The 21,089-nt window shown below is 53.5% G+C and overlaps 1 protein-coding gene and 1 long non-coding RNA gene across 3 annotated transcripts; one reads left to right on the top strand and one right to left on the bottom strand.

The window, feature by feature from the left end:
• LOC110403716 lies at positions 3,425-10,571 on the bottom strand. 2 transcript variants are annotated; one of them, XR_002441806.1, is made up of 2 exons: positions 9,207-10,571; positions 3,425-9,110 (listed from the first exon to the last, which is right to left on the bottom strand). It is a non-coding gene; the product is annotated as an uncharacterized LOC110403716 (long non-coding RNA). The 2 variants fall into 2 exon arrangements; XR_002441805.1 differs by having other exon boundaries at positions 3,425-9,134.
• OAZ2 (ornithine decarboxylase antizyme 2) lies at positions 10,717-21,014 on the top strand. Its single transcript, XM_021407334.1, is given in 6 exon segments — positions 10,717-10,852; positions 13,359-13,434; positions 13,436-13,516; positions 16,877-17,052; positions 18,551-18,636; positions 19,652-21,014. Coding segments are annotated over 6 exon segments (573 nt in total). The 5' UTR covers positions 10,717-10,832; the 3' UTR covers positions 19,786-21,014.

A 21,089-nucleotide genomic window follows, 5' to 3' on the forward strand; every position in this document is an offset into this window, starting at 1 on the left:
CGGACATGATAGCTCTCTATAAATACATCCGGGGTCACCACCAGGAACGGGGCAGAGCTATTTAAACTCAAGGGGGATGCTGGCAAAAACAAAAGGCTATATATAAACTTTCCATCAGCAGCGCCAGGCCGGAGGGAAGGTTTTAACTCCTGGAGCAAGGAGGTGGAGGAAGAGCCCCCAGAGCAGTGGGGCAAGGCAGGAGTAGTGCTGGACATGTCCTCCTTTTTCCCCATCCCCAGTGCCGAGTGGAGGGGATGCGGCTCCCACCCCCGGCCCAGGCAGGGCAGCGAGGGGCAAGAGGCTGCTCAGAGATCTTTCCATGCTCTTGACTTATTTGGTCAAAACTGCTGATGAATTGATCAGAATAACAAGAGGCATTGCGCTCAGACAGGGGAAGCCAAAGCTGCCGTTGCACCCTTTGCTGATCCCCAAATCCTTGCTCCTCCTGAAATACTGCAGCTGGGGAGAGGGGACGCAGCACCAGTGCATGAGCAGGCACTGGGACACGTCCTGTTGCTGCCTGCAGCTGATTGTGGGGAACTCAGAGCTCTGTGGTGAGTGCTGAGACCGGCCCCATCTGATCTCTGTCCCTCTGCTCCCACATTGTCACCCCGCTGAGGTTGGGCTCCATCTGCTCTGTCCTTGCTGCAGCAGGAGGAAGGATGGGCCTTTGCAGGTGGCCCCTCAACATTTGCACTCGTAAATTACAGCAGGGCTGCCTGAGCCTGCCACGCTTCCAAATCCCCTAAGCTGCTGCCCCGATAGCAGCCCCACCAGCATGAGTGGAGTCACGTCCCTGGTGAAAAGTGAGGAGGGCATGCAAAGGGCTGCGGGCGCTGAGATGCTGCACCCCAACACAGGCTGACACCTCAGTGTCCCCCAGACAGCACGGAATGTTCTCTCTGCTCCCCAGAATGGCTTTAATTCCTGCTGCGGTCCTGCCTGCTCTGTGCTGTCCCCATTCCCTAAGCCAAAAAGGGGCTGTAAGTCTGCCAGGTCACCCACACAGGGAAGATCCCTGCAGCTTCTCTTCCAGGTCTGGCGTGACCCCTGAGACCAGAGGCATAGGTTTGGGGCCCTGACAACAAAATCTTGGGTAGGCGGCATGGCTGTCAGTGCAGCCACTGCATTCCCCAGGGACAGATAAAAGCACCAGCCAGCAGGGTCCTTGCTACCCTAAAAGGGTTGTCCTGTCACTCGGGCTGGCCTGGGTTGTGTTAGCACTGCGGGAGGAGCCACGCGTCACTTGGGGAGCGGGTGCCATCACAGCCCCGCTGGCTCAGGGCCACCTTATCAGTGTGGTGGGGGCTGCTGGAGAATCCTTGGGCCACGTCACCCATGAAGGGGATGAGGATGCCGAGGACGAACCCAAGTGTGGACGCACGCCCGGCTGGAGCCATCGCATCCCATCAGGCTCAGCCAGCTGCAACAGCTTGGAGATGCCTGAGCCCCCCACGCTCTCTGAATTCCCCTTCGTCTCTTCCATTCTCTGGTTCCCCCTCCACGCCCAGCTCCCTCGAGCTGACATCCTCCAGCTGCCGGCCCGGCCCTGCAGCCCCTGCCCGCTCAGCTTTGCAGGGCTCAGCGGGGGGATGCTGCGTCCTTCCATCTCCGTTTCAGTACGGCCACGCTCCGTGCCAGCCCCTCCGCTTTTCCTCAGTGAGCCATCAAAAATTCATGGCCCTGCGTGGTAAATAAGCATTACGAATTCATGACTTGCTGAATTAAACGGGGTCTGGCTTGGGCCGCTTGGCCAGGGAGAAGGAAGGGCAGCTTTGCCGGCACCAGCCAGGGAAAAGTGGGGACAACTGGGGTGTCCACGTGTCCCCTGTGCTCTGGGCTCCCCCAGGATGTGCCGCTGTGTTCCCAAAAGCCAACATCATTCAACCTCGAAGCAGTCCCACGTCCCAAAACTATCACAGTGCTGCAGCCCCCAAGCCCTCACAATGGAGCTCAGTCACCCCTACGAATCCATCCAGGACCCACACAGTCCTGCTTGCTCCCAAGCTGCAGCAAAAAAAGGGGATCCAAGGCCCAGGTTTGTGGCCTCAAGCAATATTTAGCCGAGCACTATGGTTACAAGACTAACTCGGGTTAATGGATAACACTGCAACTCTTCACCCGGTGCAGGAAACGAGTGCAGGTAGCTTTTCTCAGCACACAGAGGATGAGATCCCCACGTCTGACATGACATGCAGCACAGGAAAATACATCAGGCTCCACACAGCCCTCTCCTCGTGCTATCAGTTCCCATTGCCAGCAGCTCCCCACTTCCCCTCTGCCTCCTCCATGGGGAAGCTCGCACATGGTTTCGCCTGCCCTGTGGTGGCTTTCACATGGGATAACAGCAGAGTCAGACCTCCGAGGATGCTCTGACCCACTGACTCCATCCCCTTGGCTGCCAGAGATGGGACCAAGCCTGGTCTTGGGGTGACCCCAAGGCTGAGCTGACAGCACAGTGGCACCAAATCCTCTCCATGGCTGGGCTAGGCTGCAGCAAGGAGGTGTTACAGGGTGGAGGGCACTGTGGAAGGGGCTGAGATGAGCAAAGGGATGAAGAGCTAGGGAGGCAGCAGCCAGCTCTCCCCTGGCTTTGGGGTGCCCAGGAGGGGACAGTGACAAAGGCCATGGTGGGAGGCAAGGGGATGGATCCAGCCACTGTGAGCCACCCAATGCTAGACAACGAACAGATCCCAGCTCCCTCACTGGATCCAGACTCAGAAAATCCAGCCAGCTCAGAGTGTTTTAGCAAACTTCTGAATCCACATGAAAAAGCTTATTCCTGCATGTTTTGGCTATTTAAAATCAAAGACGGTGCTAATTTTTTCCAGGGAAGGCAGTCCCAAAAGCTTGAAATCCTGGTTGGACATCAGCAGGACGCAATGCTGAGCTGATCATACTGGGAGGAAAGCGCTCGTTGTGAAAGAGTGACCCCAACCGTCACGCTGGAAGGAAATCCACGCTGCTCTCAGCCAGCAGGAGCGAGGCGAGGCATCGGAAGCCCGCTGAGGGGAGATGCGAGGCAGGGACAAAAGCTATGGGGGGTGGGGGGGGTGAAGCAGGGCAGCCCCAAGGCTTGCTCTGGCAGGAGATCGGTGCGGTTTTGTGAGGCAGAAAGGGCTGCAAGAGGCTGGTTTGGAAAGGGATCTGGTTTTGTGTTAAAAGGTTTGGAAATACTTGAGAGACTGGGAGATGCACAGGCTGGTTCCTGGCGTTACCTCCCCAGGAGCAGGCACTGCTGTATTCCCAGCCCCGGGGCTCTCGTAGCAGGATGGGGGCACCAGCAGCTCCTAGCAGAGATTTTGGGAAGGAAGGACCCAAAAACTCAGATGAAAGCAGGACACAGCTTAGCTTCCCACAAAAAAAAAAAAAAAAAAAAAAAAAAAAAAAAAAAAAAAAAGCAAAGTGCTGGCAGATCCAAAAGTGGCACTTCAATATTTTCCCAAATATTTTTTAGATTTTAGTGTTCAGAAGAGGCTCCAAGCACAATTAAAAAGCAGGAAAACACTGAAAGGCACATGGGATATCTTGACAGTCCCTAACAACCCACCCCTTCACCTGGCTTCATACTGCAGCCAGCACCAGCTCAGATGGGTATGGGTGCTGTGTGCCAGCAGCTGGGCACCCAAATTTTGGTGAGGGAACACGTGTAGAATGCATGCTGTCACCACCAGGGCTTGATCCCATGACCCTGCTGCATTTCAGGGGTTCCTGGCTGCATGTCATGCCGGCTCTGAGGTCCCCAGTGTTGGCTCTGTCCCAGAGTCACATCCTCTCGCTCCCAGGGTCACACCGGGAGGCGGATGTTGGTGCTGCTGGTCCCTCACAATGCCATTCCCAGCCCTGCACGCAGGGACGTGCAGGAGGAGGCAGGGCACTTTCCCTCCGGGCTCAGCCCTGTTAGCATGCTGAGGATGTGCAGAGGTAAACATGAACTGGGACCCAAAGGATCCAAGCGACAGCTGTCCCTTGGAGAAACTTCACGAATCCTTTCAACAGGACACAGTGCCCTTCTACCAGCTAACAGTCTGTCATTACTTCATTATGCCAGTTCCAGTGGGTCTAACAACGCTATCCAAACACCAAGCACGTGTGGGAGCTCCAGTATCATGCAAACGCTGCGGTGTGAAGCTTTCAGTACCCTATTTGGGAAATTCATCTGTGCAGGTATCTCACGAAGCTTTTTATCAGCATTTCAAAGAAGTACAGGAAACCTGTTCAGGAATCCCCTGCTCAGCTGTTTGATGGGCATTTCCTGACGTTCTTCCTTGGGTACTATTTAGATTTTTTCCCAAGCTCGGGTTTCCTCAGTGCCTGCAATCGGAGCCCCAAGGACTGCAGGATGCACAGGAGGACAAGGGCACTGGAAATAACTTCGGACGTGGGCTCTTCAAGAAGAGGCTTTTGATTTCCTCGTTGGCGCCTGATGCACCTGCAACGCAAAGGTGTTTGAGTCCTAAATTGAGAGCAAAGCTGTGCAGAGCACGGAGAGGCCCTTTTCCTGCTTCCCCCTTCTTTCTTTCCTCTCTCCATTCTTCATGCAAAGCTTTGTTCAAACAACACTTCCCTGGAACAAGGAGAACTGCTAGGTAATCAGCATGAAAAGTTTAGGCATCTGAACGTGTTCCAAGCTAAGAAATCCACACCAGATTCCCATTGCTCTCCTAACAATGCCAGAAAACAATGTGCAGCACACACCCCTGCAGAGAACCTGCCAGCGAGAGCGCTCACACAAGATGGGGCAGGAGGTGCACGTCGGGCAGACGTGGGCAGGGGAGCACCCAGCACCATCTCAGACACCCATGGGCATCTCCACAAGGCAAAAAATGGAGAAATGGGCAACAGTAACATCACGGAGTTCACCAAAAAGCAATGAGAACTCCTGCATTTGGGGAGGAATAACCGCAAGGCAGTCCTGGGCCACCCAGATGGAAGCAGAAATGGCCCCGGGGGTGTTGGGGACACCGAGGTGACCGTGGGCCAGTGATGTGCCCCTGGGGCAACGGAGTGAGCGGTTCCTGGGCTGCTTTGGACAGAGCACTGTCAGCAGGTGGAGGTCTTCCCCAAAAACCTTTTTATGCGTGTTCCTGGCTCCCACAGGGTTACACACACTACAGCTTGCTAGGCACGCTGACAGCCCCCAAAAGGGTCCGTGGTCTTCTCCACAAGATAAAAATCCAGAGCCACTCATTAAAAGGAACCTCCGCGAGAAACACAGACTTTACCCCTCCAGAATACAAGAGGTTTCTTCCTCTCTGCATGCGCAAGCAGAGATTTCTGGGGCTGTTTCAAATAAAGAATGCAATTTTATAAAAGTAATTTAAATAACATCTAAAAAAACCCCAAAGAATACAGCAACTTTGAAACACTACTAAAGTGAAGCTAGTGGTTTTGAGTCAGCTAATAGAAAGGGTTGTACATTCATACTGGATCAAGCAATTCAGCAATCCACGTCATGAACAAACAATCGACCTCCATCTCTTGGCAAAACATCCATTAAACCTTAAAGAAGAAAATTCTTGGAGACAAGTATCCGTGCCTATTTATACTCATTCACACTAAAAATACCCACAGAGCTGTCTCAGCAGCATTTGGAACACGTACAGGAGCCCATAACAAGAAAACCTGCAGCTTCAGGTTGATAAGTGTCCTGGCTTGCGGTTGAGACACTGGGGCTGCAGAGCAAAGTCAGAAGCCATGCCTCAGCTCCCAGGCTGCAAGTGGGGCATGTGGCTTTGTGGGACAATGTTCTTCTCTTTGCCTCTGTTCCCAAGCAATCTGGACAGCGAACACGAAGCCAGCCTCAGCAGGGAGCCCTGAGCAGTTTCACTGAGCCTGCAAATTCCTGTGGGGCCACAAAAACATCAGCTTCATGAATCCGACCACATGGGAATGGAAAGACACTGAGCAGAAGCCCTTGCACGTGCAGAAAACCACGAGTGAGCCAAATAGGAGCATGTGGGTTTGGGGTTTGTAGAAAGCATTCCCAAGCTCACATGTGCGCAGGCGACACGGGAAAAAGGAATGGTGCTACCTCTTCCAGCAGTCCGCAGGATGGGACAGAGTCAAGATCAGATTCAGGAAATATCTGGATAACAGACCTCAGTTGCAGCCTCCAAGTGATCCAGTGGATTAAAACAGGCCCAGACACATTGTTATGGGGGTGTAGAATTGAGAAAAACAATATTATTAGAGCAAACAGAGGAGGTGTTTTGCCTGGACAGGTCCGCGAGCTCCTCAGCTCTTTGTTTCCAGCAGCTGCAGCAAGCAGACGCTTTGCAGCCTGGAGCAAACTCGTGCTCCTGGACCACCAGGCTGCCCAGCCAGCAGCCAAGCCAAAGCCTCCAGCATCACTTTGCAACATGCCTGAAACCCAAACACCGAAACAGAAGGAAAGCCAGCTTCTGAGTGAGCCTCACAGTGCGTGCGGAGCACGCCAGCCCTATTTTGGCTAACTTCAGGCAGCTCTATTAGAAACACCTCCGGCTCCAGTCAACCCACCGTCACACAGCATCGAAAAGCAGCCAAGATGAGATACCCCAAAGGTGCCTGTTTTTCCCTGGGGACAACAAGCAGAGCTGCTTGTTCCCAGCTCACATGCAGAAGGCTGAAGAGAGGTGCAACGTAGCCTGTGTTAAATGAACAAGGGAGAGGACATGTGCCAGAAAGAATGAGCTCACTGCAAAAATAATTGAAAGGGCTTTTACAAAAATCAGTACAAAGACCTAGCTGGGTTCAGACGTGCAATGTGTCAGAGCAAGACACCTCCTCACAGCCCGTCTGCTTTCTGTGTCACATCCACCAGCCTTTTTGCCTTCTATCGGCTGCAGCACCCATTAGTGTGCCACAGAAAACAAGCAGCTTGCATGACGTTAGCAGGAGGCATGTGCGTTTTTCTGCACGCTGGGAATCATGTTCCTGCCTTTATGTTTTAAACACAATATTTAGCTTCCCAAATGCCTCCTTTTCCCCAGGCAGGTCCCTCCAGAAATGCACTTCTCTCTCATCACTAGCAATTTGTCCTCAGATATTTCCCCAGGGCCTCATTTTCGGCACTCGGTGCCACCCACCAGAGCCTGCACCAGGAGAGTTTGGCTGTATCCTGCAGCATGAACCAACACCACAAGCAGTCAAAGAAAAGGGCTCCAGGCACAGAGGAACAGGGAGACCAAGATGACGCAGAAAAGGTGTGAGCATCCTCCCATCACAGCAAACATAGGCAGAGAAACACAGAAGCCTTTATTTTGACCAAGGGAAGCAAGCTAACCTTGTGCTGCTGACGCAGCCAGAAGCTGGGAGCCACATGCCCGAACCTCGCATTTACATGTTCCTGTCTTTGCTGTAGGCTTTGTCCTTCATGGCTTATTTTTTCCATCACACCTCATTTCCAGGTTGTGCTATGCCAAGCGATCACGGGCAGAGGAACTGTCTTTTACCAGTATTTGAGGTAAAACCCTGCCTGCCTCTCCAGGGCAACCCATCCTGACACTGTGCAGGCTTGCTGGGGACTCGTGTGTCTCTCTCAGCAGCACCTCATCCTATGACCACCCCACTGATGCAAGCAGAGCCCTCTCTGATGCCTGCAAAAACTTGGGGGCTGGCCCAAAGCATCTTCAGAGTGCAGTGCTCATTGGTGACATGTAGGTCTGCAACGGACTGATGGATGGGCTACCACGTCTCATCACCAGCTCTCATCCCCTGCCTATGTTCTTTTTTCTGCCTGTTCGAGACCTTGGATGCACCAGCATTGCCTCTGCTAAGCTTGAAGCTCAGCATGCTCTGAAACAACATGTTCCTTGACCTGCTTTTCTCTCATCACTAATTCACACCTAGCAGATTTTCAACTTAGCTCATGCATGAACTCTGCGCTGACACCGCTTAATGGCTAAGTAACGAATTCTGACAGAGCTCATTAAAAAACAGAGAGACACGGATGGCAGCAGCGTGCCTCAGCTCTGACCCCCAGCTCCAGGCGGGTCTGCCAGGGAATCAACTCACTGCAACGGAAATATGAAGGAACAGCAGAAAACTGCATCAGCATGGCTTGCTTCAACCATTAAAACCCATCCCCGAGGTGGACAGTCACACGAGAACTGTGAGACACGATTCCAGCCTCCCAGCCCTACAGACTGACCGGCTTCCCTGAGCATGTCCACGGCTCACCCAGAAACACGGGAAGCCAAAATCAGGTGTCAGGAACGCTGCTGGTGCTGTGACACTCGTAACATGATACGTGTCGGCACAGGAAGGCCGAGCTGGCAGCTGGGCTGGGAGGACCAGCGTATGAAAACAAAATTTCTTGGCAGTGTTCTGTTCTTTTTTTTTTTTTTTTTTTTTTTTTTTCCCCTAGCAAAACAAGATCCTAACATAGAAAAAGAGTAATCACAAAAGCAGGGTAAAAAGGCTGCAGCTGAAAACATAACTATCTTCCCAGATACGTTCTCAGCCCTAAAAAGTTCTGAACGGCACATTTCTAAAGACAATTTTAAATGACTGTGGGTATTAATTACTTGTAAAGCTACCGACCTTTTTCTATCTTTATTTTGAAAGCTCTGTTCCAAAATGTTTTCCATTAGGCAACACCCCTCCGACACAGCCAGCTTTGCGGTACTGAGGGCTCTGAGGTTCTGGTCGCGATGGTGAGGGCACGGCCAAGGGAAAAGCACGCGGTACTCACTGTGGGAACAGGCAGAGGGAAAGGCTACAGCTTCCCTAGTACAACGGCCTCTGCAGCAGCACTGGTTTCCTTATCTGAGAGGCTGCATCACTGCAAGGTCAGCGAGAGAGCCGGTGACTGCATTGCCACGGAGCCAGTCAGAGGGGGTGAACACGCTTCTGGCCTTTTCTCACACGAACTCAAGGACAGCACAGCCAGGACTGATGCCAAGGAAGAGTGCAGAGCAAACACACAAGACATGGCCCCTTCCCACAGGGATCCTGCTGTCCTCCTCAGCCCCGAACATCTGGGTAGCATCTCTGCTGTCAGTCCCATGTTCAGAGAGCTGTGACCAAGCAGTTGTCCTCCTGTCATCTTCTCCTCGCCTGTCTCCACCTAGCGTCTTCCACGCCGGGCAGCACCGTGAGGCTGCCAGGCCCTAAAACACCAAGGCCTGCAGACATCATCAGTTCCACACCTGGAATTTGGGATAACAGATCCTAAAAATGGCACAACGAACAGCAAAGCTGCTCTGAGGTGCCAGTCCTACCTTGCATTGGCTGAAGCACAAGAAGCGTTCCCAGGCCAGGAAAGGATGTGCTCTGCTGGACTGCCACATGGGATGCCATGCTAAAATAACGCACAGAGCTTTGGGAGCTGGGAAGGTGCTTGCAAATGGCTTTTGAAAAAAAAAAAAAAAAAGAACGGAGAGAAAAGTGACAGTTCACTAGGCAGAAGGATGACAGTGCCCTGCAGAGCCTCACTGCTGTACAGCAAGGACAGCAAACAAGGGACAGAGAAATGCCCTAAGAAAAACAGCAGCGCACTGCTTTGCAGAGCTGGCAAATGGGAAAGCCACAAGTGCCAGAGACCCCACTAGCAGGTGACAAATGCCTTGGGAACGGGCAGGCAGGGGTGGAATCACCATCCTAGCAGCACATCTCGGCACCCTGCAAAATAGTATGGGGAATGGTGGACGCACGCGTGTTACAGACACAGAGACACCCAAAGCATCTCAGCAAAGCTTCTCAGAGCTACAAGCAGCAGTAAGAGACCTCGCGCTCAGCAAAACTTTCCTTGGCACAGATGGGGACACGAAGGGACGCGCAATAAAATCCTCCCCAGGGGATTCAAAAATAATATCGTGTACATTCCAGCTTCCCGAACAACAATCGCCTGCAAAGCAGGCACTGTGGGAAAGTCTCAGCTTGCTTTTCCTGGGTATTATAAATAGAACTACGGCTGTGAGCAGGGCTTTAAACGCGGAGGAAGGGGGAAAGGCCATTTGCTGGGCTCTGTTTGAACTCGGGCTCTGGCTGGAGGCCAGCTTTCTGCACAACAGCTGGTCACTTCCTGCCAAAGCAACGCAAGCGCCGCGGCGCTGGGAACCAGGAAGCCCCAAACGAGCACTGCCTGCAGGCTGCGAGCCCACGGACGGGGACGGACAGCGTGAGAGAGGGCGAGGAGGTGTGAGGCTTCCCCACATGGGCTCCATCTCAGGTCCCAAAGGCCTGAACTTCTCTTCCAGCAGGCTGAACCCATCAAAGCCCACAGCTTGCTCACGCTGCCCTGCTCTCCAGGGTCCCACTGCTCATCACAAGAGCACGCAGAGCCCTGCAACAAGCAGCTCCGTGTGCTGATGGCCGCGTTCTCGTTTCTCTCGTCCTCCTGGCTCCTACTCATCCGGGTTACGGGTCTGTAGGTCCTTCCGGCTCCTATTCATCGGGGTTATGGGGCTGTAGGTCCTTTTGGCTTCTACTCATCTGGGCTATGGGTCAGTAGATCCCCAGGTACCATGTACCAGGCAGGGTACCACGCATCACAGCCAGCGGTGGGCTCTGCGGAGCTATCCCCGTGCCCCGCAGCTGACAGCTCCACGGACACACGGGGACCGGAGCCGCCCCCGGGCCCCAGCGGCTCCACCCCCGCGAGGCGCAGGGCCGAGGGGAGGAGCGCAGCACGCATGCGCGGCAGGGGCGCGCGCCGCCTTTGTCTGTGGGGGCGGGTTTTCCCAGCCTGCCCGCGCGGGGGCGTGGCCAACGGGAAGGGGGCGGGGACAAGCGAGCGGGAGGGAGGGGGCGTGGCCCGGCGCGCGGCGGGGTCAGTCGGAGCGGCGGCGGAGGAGGGAGGTGGTGCGGAGCAGAGCGTAGCGGAGCGCAGCCGGAGGCAGCTGAGGATGATAAACACCCAGGACAGGTGCGCGGTCCCGCCGGGTCCCTACGCGCTCCTCGGGGAGCCGGAGGCGGGCGTTAGGCCCGAGGAGCCCCGGCGGGGTGGGCCCCGGCGGGCTGCGGCCTTCCCTCGGCTGAGGTGGGCGGGAGGCGGCGGCCGGGAGTCGCTGTGCCGCCGGGCGGCCCCGCTGGTAGGGCCCGGCGCTCGGCCGTCCTGCGGTTAGCGCTGCTCTCCCGCGTTCTCGGCTCCGGAAGGCCGGCACGGGCCCGGTGGTGCGGATGGCCCCGAGCTGCCGCTGGGGCTGCGTGGCGACGGCACCCGGCACCGTTCTTCAGCGCAAAAGAAGGAAACGGCACGACCCGAGGCAGCGGGGCCTGGAGGTGCCGGTGGGCTGGCAGGTGGTAGGTGTGGAGCTGGAAGGTGAGCGGGTGTCCGCTGTGACGTGACACCCAACGGCTCCTAACTCAGCCACGGCTTGGGCAAGAAGCTCTGCAAGTTGTTCTCGTGAGAGGAGCCTGGGGAGCTCAGAGCCTTTCTCTCCAAGGAGCTCCTCCAGCAAGAAGAGAGGCTGCCGCAGATGGCCGCGCTATAAAGATTTTACGTTCTAAGTCGGTTGCGTGGCGGGAGGAGGCTTTGTTGGGTTGTGGTGTGAAGTTCTTCGTGGGACTGCCGCGTTGGGAGGAAGCAGAGCTACTTTGATGGGTGCCTCGGTACTGCTCTCGGGGCGTTTTGGTGGGAGGTGAGGCAGCGTGCGGGCTGGGCGAGGCCAAGCCCGGAGACTCAGCCCTCGAAGAAGGGGTCTTGTGTTTTGCGTTCTGCATGTGCCAGAGGAAGCAAAACTGGGAAGTGGCTGGAGCTGCTTTGCATGAAAACCGCTGCCTGTCTCTCTTCTTATTTATTCCCCCCCACCCCTCACGACTACACTTCATTATCCAGCTTCTCCATGCATTGGCTGCAAGTTGGAGGGAGCTATCAATAGTACATTGTTAACTGGGGGGGTGAGGGAGGAGGGAAGGGAAAAACAAAGCTGCCAGCAGCTTTCTGGGGGTGGGGAGCGGCACAGCAAAGTGCTTTGTCATGCCTCTCTACATCCACTACTACTGAATACACACTGGTCCATTGATGGCCCCAGTCACGCCGTGCCAAGGGACTGTATTAACACAGAGTGCAACCAGGCGTGTGCGCGAGGGATTCTGCCCTCAGACGTCTTCGGTGCGAGTGCCCCGTGGCTCTTCTGGTGGGTTCAGCAGCCCGTTCTGCAGGCAGCATCTGCCATAGGCCACGGCCGTGTGGGAACACTGCGGGAGAGCACCGTCTAGCAAAGCTGAAGGAGGAAATACGTGGAGGAAGAGTACTTCTGTTTTCTGCAGATTGTTTTTGTATAGGGTGGATAACCAAGACCTTAGCCTGTGTCGTAACTGCATTTGCAAGTCATTATTTTTGGCACCGACAAGCGTTTTGGTAATTTTCGACCTGCTGGTGTGCATTCTGTTCCCTGCACGCTGCTCCAGCAATTCAGGTGGTGCGGTGCTCCCTGGATGCTGAGCACGTGGAGCAGGGTTGGAGTGCAGAGCTACACCTCACCTGAGAAGCTTCAGAGTAGACAGCGAGCTGTGGCTGCTTGCTTGGAGCCTGTCCCTTGCAACCTCGCTCTGTTTTTTGGGAAGCTGTGGCTGGGTGGTGTTCACACTGCTCTGTGCCGGTGTGCTCCATCATGGGTGGGGGCTGCTTTCTTTGCATTGGTTTTGCAGGCTTGGTTAGAGGAATGCCGCTGCCGCCCCGCACCTTGGCAGAGGGCTTTTTCTAGTGCTGATAGAGGACATAATGCTCCAGAAGCAGAATAACTTGCTTTTGTGGATGTGCTGAAAGCTAGAGTAGGTGGTAAAACACAGAGTGATCTTAAAGGACCATGAGCAGGAGATGCAAGCAAACTTAGAGACTGCAAGGGGAACTACTTCTTCCACTTGTGTTAAGCTCATAAAAACAGATTTCAGGATAAAATCTGTGGTGTGAGCTTGTAATGGATAGGATTGGGCTGAGGGATGCTTGTGCAATGTTTCACATGCGTGTGAAAATGCCAGCTGGGATGTTGTGCGGTATGTTGGAGGTATCTGAAGCACCAGCCCTTTCACTCCTCCCTGTTTCGAAAATGTGAAACTTTAAACCTCCTCCTTCTGAGCCCTGTTGATCTATTTGTAGATATTTGTCTATAGAAAATGTGTGCTCATCTGGTCATGCGTTTCAGCCATCTGCTCCTGGCAGGCTTCCAGCCGTCCCTTATTAGCAAGGGGTTGCTCAGCACTCTCTCTGGGTTCGTGGCTACCAAAGCCCTCCTCCGTTTCTAGCAAAGCTCTGCTGTTCTCACAACGCATGGGCAGCAAGGTGGCTTAGTGCAGACCTGCAGGTGTGAAAGGTCCATGGGTGCCCCTCCTGTGCCATGGGGGAGCGGGAATACAAGCGGTTTGGGGTTAGGAGCTGGAGCATTGGAAACTTGATCCCTGCTAACTGCTGTTCTCTTTTTCTCTTGCAGTAGTATTTTACCTTTGAGTAACTGTCCCCAGCTGCAGTGCTGCAGGCACATCGTTCCGGGGCCTCTGTGGTGCTCCTGATGCCCCTCACCCACTGTCGAAGATCCCCGGTGGGCGAGGGGGTAGCAGGGATCCTTCTCTTTCAGCTCTGATTTACAAGGTGAGCAACATCTGATATCTAAATAATGACCCACACTCGCCCTACAACTGTGGTTGCTTCCTCCTATAAATAAGCACAAATAACTCTGAGGTAATATGAGGGGAAACAGTGAATTTTTTTTCAGCAGCCCTGCCGGCAGCTCTGTCCTGCTTAAGTATCACTGGTTTCTTAACAAACTTTTATCAGAGGTGTGCAGCCAATAGCTGCCAAGCCCCATTCCCAGAGGCTGTTCCAGCTGCTGCCTGCAGAGCCAGCGTTAGCAGCATGTGAAGCAACTTCTCAAACATTGTGCAAAGAGAGGAAACGGGAAGCAGAAAGGTGAAATGCTGAGGGAGAAGGGGTTGGTAAGCTCCTTGTGCCCTGCTCCAGAAGGTAATGCTGTCCAGGCCTGGGAGCCTGAACTTTGTAAAAGCAGCAGGCTGCTCTCAAACTGGAACAGTCCTGTGTGCAGGGAGGGACAGGATCCCAGCAATTTGCAGGCTTGCCTGGGAGTACTGTGTCCCTCTTGTTCTGTGGCCACCTGCGTTGTAAGGGATCTTTTTTTCTAGATTCCAGCTGGATTGGCTCTTTGGTAGAATAACGGGTGCTTGTGCATCTTCTCTGTTACGTTACAGTAGCACGCATCCCTTGCCCTTCTGGGACGAGGGCTGTTTTCCACAGTCCAGGCTGCAAAGTGCTACTGGATGACATTGCCTAAACTTATGCAAAGCTTGCGATTTCAGCAGCTCAAACTGGAGTGTTGTCATAGATGTTAGTCTTCCTTTTTAATTACCTGTGGGAGGCAAGCAGGCTTCGTATGACGAAATGATGCAGGCCCTTTCAGGTCACAGCTACACAGTCTCCTCTGGAAATGCATGAGAGAGCGCTCAATGTTTTACTGACAAAACCCAGTTTGCTAGCAGAATCTCAGAGAACTGACCCCTTCCTTAACAGAGCTCATCCCAGAGTGGAGCAGGTTGTGTTTTTAAATTGCTTGGAGCAGTTTAAAGTCACATCTTGGATGTGGGTCACTGGGAGCCTGCCCCTCTCTGCAACCTGCTCAAGTCAGCGGTGCTGCAGCGTGACATGGAAAGGCATCTGGACCCAAAAGCTTAAGCTCTTTTTCCAGCTGTATCAGCTGTTCTAGCTGAAGGGATGACCTTTCCCAATGAGCCTGCCTCCTTTCTGAGTCTGCAGCACAGCGCTTGTACACAACAGCGTTACAAATTAAGCAGCATGGCTCCCTATAGCTGTTGGTGTTCTTGCATTCAGAGACTTAACACAAAAAGATCCTAACATCCTCCCTGCCAGCACCTAGGGGCTTCCCCTGTCCTGCTTGGGATGCTTGAGGAGTGCAACTGGGATGGAAAAATCTCTCGCTCGGTGAATTGTAACCAAGTGGGAGCTGGTCCTTGCAGCTCTGAGCCACCAAAAAGAGCCTGGGGTTGCAGAGCAGGCAGCGGGGATAAAAGACAGCGTGGCGGGGCCATTCTGCAGGGGTGAGTGAGCGAAAACTGAATGCTTGTTGCACAAACAGGATTTTGCTTTGAGCATGTTCCAAAGAATTCCGGGCTACTGCTTCCCAGGAACAGCTTCTGTCCTCGGGATGTTGCTATTTTGATACACGGGAATAAAGTACCACCTGCCTGAGATGGGCTGTAAATGCAGTTCCCACAGAACCAGGGGAACTAGTTCTGTTAATCGTGGTGAATGGGAAACCTTGCTAGGTTCAGAGCACAGGGAAGGCTTTGAAAGTGCCCAGCTTCTGCTTGCAAAAGGGCCAGGAGGCTCTGGGAGCCATCCTCTGCTGCTGCAGGCTTTGCAAACCTTCCCACACAAACTGATGCGTGTGCCACCCCCTCCCCTGCTTTTCTCAACTTCCTTCTCTTGTTTTTGTGAAGTGTGAGAAAAGCATCTGCAAGCTTCTTGTATTCAAGAGATCTCTTCCAAAATGAAACTGCAAAAGAATCCCGTGAAGTCACTGGTGAAAGGTGTGCATAATCCCTCTGTCATGCTGTTTTTAGATGCGTCTCTGTGGTGCAGAGCTCTCGCTGGGCTCAGACCTGACTCTTGCCACCAGCTCTTGTGCCACAGTCAGGCATCCCCTCTATGGCAGCAGCTCTTGGTAGGTAGGCTTCTTAGTGCAGTTGGCTTAAAACCATCACAAAACCCACAGACTCATTTCAGGCTCAGCCAGCGCATTTATTTCCTGCAGGATATTTATTCTGACCAAATGTAAACTTGTTTTTCAGCACGCAGCTTTGTGTACTTGAAACAAACAGCAGCTTCCTCTGCTCTGGTGACCAGCGGCAGGCAGTTCCTGATTTACATGCAGAGCTGCTGTTGTCACCAGCATTAACATGCTGAGCGGCTTCTTTCTTGGCACAGCAGTGAAACCGAGGGGGTTTGGCTGCTCGAATGTGTGGTAATAGGGGTTAAAACAGTGGGAAATAAGGTGGAGGAGCCTGGAAACGTTCTCAGAGGTCTTCCCGCTGAGCCGCTTCATTCTGCAGCGCTTACACTGACGAGGAGACATCCCCTGCCCTCCTGGTTGCGAGGAGGAATGCCACAGATCCAAACCTTTTCTTGGGTATGAGCATGACGGTCAGAGCCGCATAGGTGGAATATATTTATTAAAGATAAGAGGCTGAGGTGCTCTTCCTGCATCTCAGAGCTCTTATGGTGGCTCCGTTGCCCTGATACGACAACTCAGCTGCGGTTGACAGCGTTATTCCAGGACCTAATGAATTTCTTCGGTTGCTTCGCTGGGGCTTTTCACAGCTAAATGTGGAAGTCATTATTGGGCAAGCCAGCTGCCTACAAAAGCTGTCAGGAGAAGGAATGGCACTTAACCACAAAATTGTTTTCTAGGAACTGCTCAGCTGAACTTGAGGCAGGCTGCACGCTTGGCATCCCGCTTGGAGTTGCGTTAGGGGGGCCTGCGTACGTCTGTGGTCTCTGGAAAAGACCTTGCCACAATCTTCAGTCCGTGTAGCTTCTGTCTGGTTTGGGATTCTCTCTGTGCTCTGTCTTTTCCTCCCTTAATCCATGGCCGTACCAGCTGGCTGTAACGTCTGGGGAAGCAACTTGTGGTCATCCCTTAAACAAGAAGATTGTGCTGGGGAGCAGGGTGACAGAAGCGGTCAGCCTGCAGTGGCAGATGCTGTTCCAGCTTGTTGCTTCAGGGGTCACTCTGAACCGCCCTCCAAAATCTGACCGGCCCCTTGCTGCCCAGGGATTGAGTGTAGGGCGGATACGCAGAACTGAGCTCGCATGAACAGGAAAACGCGTTTGGAGCGCAGCTCTGAGGCCTGAAGGCTCATCGTGGTGTGTCTGTGCCCTGCAGTGCATTTCATGAGCTCTCCTCCCTCCCCTGCGCAGGACGAGAAGATCACTGTTAGCCAAGATGTCCCGGTGCACGAAGGGAAGCCTCACGTTGTCCACTTCCAGTACAAGGTCACAGAGGTGAAGACCTCCTCCTGGGATGCAGTGCTCTCGAATCAGAGCCTCTTTGTGGAAATCCCTGACGGGCTATTAGCTGATGGAAGCAAAGAAGGGTAAGTTCGGGGTCCCAGAGCTGCATCTGCGGCGATTTGCTTACATTTGTGATGCGGTGTGTGCGGGGAGGTGAGCTGCACGTACAGCAGCTCTGTTCCCTGGTTTTACACCTGAACTCCCTTGTCTTCAGAGATGGGAGACTAGCAGGAGGATGTTTTCTTCCCCTTGGTGGTCATTCAGGATGAGTTACTGTTTTTTCGAGGCCCTGCACTAATGAAAAATAAGCAAGGAATGAGCGGAGTGATTCTTAGCATACTTTGTGGAAAACTTTATTCCGCTGGCCAATTGGCAAGCTTCTTTTGGCAAGTATTTTCCCCTCTTTCAGGGGGAAGAACTCCATTATGTTGCTGCGCTCCTTCTCATCAGTAGGTGGTTCTGCTGTTGGGCTGCTGCCATGCAGGCTGCCGGCTCTGCCAGAGCCTCTGATTTTTCTCTGCTGGCAGAGTACGGCCGTGTTTTGTCCAGACAGCTCTGCTCTGGGAAGTTTGTGTAAGCGCAGCTTCCAGAGCAGCTACTCCCTGCCAAGCGCATCGCCGGAGATCTCTCTGGCGGGGAACGCCGTGGCATAGATGTGGCTTTGCTGGATTCCTGTGTGCAGCCCTCTGAAGTCCTCCTGAACTTCAAGATGGGCTTCATCAGCAAACGGTACCGGCTCATCACAAAAAAAGCCTCATTGGGCACCTCCAGGCCGTGCCGTTCCTGCTGCCTCATGCTGGGTCCACACCTGAGTGCGGGTGGATGTCTGTGTAATCCCTGCAGTCGGCCCCACGCGTGCCCCATGCTCCTGGGGCCGGGTTCTTGGGGGCCTTCACCCACCCCGCTCGTCATGGCTTCAAACGCGATTCCGCAGGCTTATTTTTAGCTAGGTAAAACAGCCTAGTAGAGGCTATAATTAAAGTAGTTCATTACCATATTAACAAAATCCTTGCAAATTTAATCTCCCTCAGCGCCCCAGCCTCGCTGACTGCTGTTTAATTAGATCTGGATTCAAGCCTTGCTTGTCACCGTGCTCGCAGCCCGCATCACAAATGGCAGCGGGGTGCTCTGTGGGGCTCAGTGCTGCTCCGTGCCCGCCAGGAGGGGGCAAGTAATTGGGGAGGGGAAGGAAGCTGGGTTCTGCGTGCAGCTTCTCAGCTGTGCCAGCCAGATGATGTGTTCAGGAAACAGCTTTGCCTGTGTGTTATGGGTCATGTGCGTTGCCAGCAGGGGGAATGAATGCACACAGCTGCGGTGTTCAGCGTCCCACCTACAAAGGCTTTGGTGTAGAACCGCTGGCTGGTGGGGCTGGGTGTTGGGTGCCGGGGACATGGATTCAGGGCTGGACACGAAGGCAGGAAACCCATTGTTTTGGCGCCCATTGTTTGCCAGGAGAGACATCTGTAAACAAGTCATCGTTCTGCCTGACAGCATCCAAACCGCGGATGGTGCTCGGTGGCTTCCTCAGGACAGGACTTCCTATAGCTGATGTTCTTTTGTCTTCTCCTTGCTCCTTGGCAGGTTATCAGCACTGCTGGAATTTGCTGAAGAAAAAATGAAAGTCAACTATGTCTTTATTTGCTTCAGAAAAAGCAGAGAAGATAGAGGTGAGAGCTTGGCCCCGCTGTGAGATTTGCTCCTTAGATCTGAAGCGGTGCTGCTGAACCCGTGCAGAAACCTGGCGTGTCCCGGGGCTTCAGGGGATGCTTTCTCCTGCAGGAATCCTTACATGTGCCACTTTTCTTGAAGTATTTCCTTGTCCAGAAAGTCAAACCTCCTTCTTGGGGGAGGAATGAAGGCACTTTGCACCAGCCTCTGTGATGTGGAGGGGGAAAACAGGGAGAGGTTAATACCCAGGAAATGAACCCTGGTAGCTCGTTGCCACAATGCTCTTCTGCTTTTTAAAGAACTCTCAGCACTTCTGCCCTTCCTAGGCCGGCAGGTAATCCTGCCTCGATGGGAGATGCTTATGGCTTAAGGGGGCTGCTTTAGGATCTAAAGATAGACGTGCTGGGTGAGCGATTAGAGCACGGAAGTTGGAGGAGCTTTGTGATGTACCGAGCTATGGATGTGTCACTTTGGATCTTACTAGATGCGGGCTTGTAACCAAGCAATTGCCGTGGCAGGAGTAATTCAAGCCTTAATTCTAATTTTACTCTGCTACATCACAAGCTGCGCTGTACTCCCCGAAGCAGAGCACACTGTTACAGCTAAGCCACGCTGAGCCCAGGAAGATGTCACTCCGTGTTAGGATGCCAAAAATAATTTTCAACTGAACAAGTTCTTGCTCACGTTTCACCAGCAGTGGTCGTGTAGGTGACCTCTGTAGTGGAGGAGACACCTGATGCTGGGTTCTGCTTGCTTTTAAATTAATAAGGCAGGGGGTGTCGCTGTTAAACCTGGCCGTGTCTGGAGGCTGATGGCCGGAGGGTGCCCTGGGCTGGGGGTGCCTGTCCTGAGCGGAGGCTGCAGCCCCCGTGTAAACGTGGAGCAAAAAGCATCAGCGTGCTGCAGGATGGCTGCAGATCCCCGCTGCACTTCGCAGTGATGTTTGTGGCTCCTAGGGCAAGGCAGGTGCGGAACATGGTTCTCGGTGGTAACACATTTCCTTCTCTTTGGTAGCACCACTCCTGAAGACTTTCAGCTTCTTGGGCTTTGAGATTGTGAGGCCTGGTCACCCCTCTGTCCCATCGCGGCCAGATGTGATGTTCATGGTGTACCCCCTGGATCAGAACTCTTCCTCTGATGAAGAATAGCTGCGGCGGGGGACCCGAGCGTGACCTGAAAATGCTTTGGAGGGGAGAGAGGGTTTCATCTCCTTTCTTGAGAAACGGGAAAACAAGCTTCTGTTGGACTGAAATCGCATTTCTCATTGTTAGATTGGCCTGTGTATCCTCAGAGTTGACTATCTCATTGAAACGTGTTGCCTAGAGAACTATATATACACACATGTAATCACCAAATAGTAAATGGAAGATGTTTATCAACTGGCATAGGAGCTCCTGCCACGCGGCTGTGTGGTGTGCTAGCCTAGAGGAGCCTCGTGTGGGCCCACATAGGGAGCACAGCAGTAGGTGCAGCATCATCAACCCGACTTCTCTGCATCAGTGTTGGTTCTGTCCCCATCACCTGATGTGTGGCGTGCGCTCGTCTGACCAACCACCTCTTGGTTTTCACTCAGCCTCTTAAACGTAAGGCATGTTTGGGGTTTAGACACATGGAGGAGGCGTCAGTTAACCTTTAACACTACGTTAAAGCCCCTCTGCATCTCTGCTTTGGGGCAACCAATGCTGTTTTAACTGGTCTTTTTCCTTTTTTTTTTTTTTTTTTTTTTTTTTTTTTAAGAAAAACCACCCAACCTTCTTTCCTCTTCCAGCTTTTGTTTAAGCAGTCTTACTCTGTTTGATGTTACCACTGCACTATCACCGTGTTCAATAAAAGGGGCATTCAGATTAACTTCACCCAGATGGGGCTGCTTATTTGCAAGAGCAGAGCCTTGCTCGAGCTGCAGTGCTTCCCGTGGGGCGGAGGAGTGGTGGGAGCACCGGCCAGGGGCTGCATCCCACCTATGGCCCACAGTGGTGGGTCTCATCCCCGAGCTGGGCGTGGGGTTGTCCTCACTCCTGTCCAGAGTGCTGAGCTCCTGCCCGGGGGAGTGGTGGTGCCTGCAGTGGGACGCTTGTTTCTCCATCGCAGCTGTGCCCTTGTCCCTGAACTGCCCCGCTGTGACGGGCTGCCTGTCTTCGGGGCCACATGCGCAGGGTGCAGGGGCAGACTGTGCCCTGAGACGCGTTGCTGGTGCTCCCTGGCCCGGCTTCTGCATGTGGAGGTGTCCGTGAGGGCTCTGTGCACTCCCACTCTCCTGCGGAGGAGTTAAAGCAGAAGCTGAGCTGTTCTGTAACCGTCGTGCTCGGTGTTTTCCGTCTGGGGGAAGACAGGTGGGGCTGGGATACGAGCTGGTGTGAATAAATCATCTTAAAGTTTGTGTCTCCTTGCCCTCCTTCCCTTCCAGTGCAATGGAAGCAGGACAGATGCGGGCTCAAGGGGCACGGCACGTGGG

The sequence above is a fragment of the Numida meleagris genome, chromosome 9, assembly GCF_002078875.1.
Source record: "Numida meleagris isolate 19003 breed g44 Domestic line chromosome 9, NumMel1.0, whole genome shotgun sequence".
NCBI lineage: Eukaryota > Metazoa > Chordata > Aves > Galliformes > Numididae > Numida > Numida meleagris.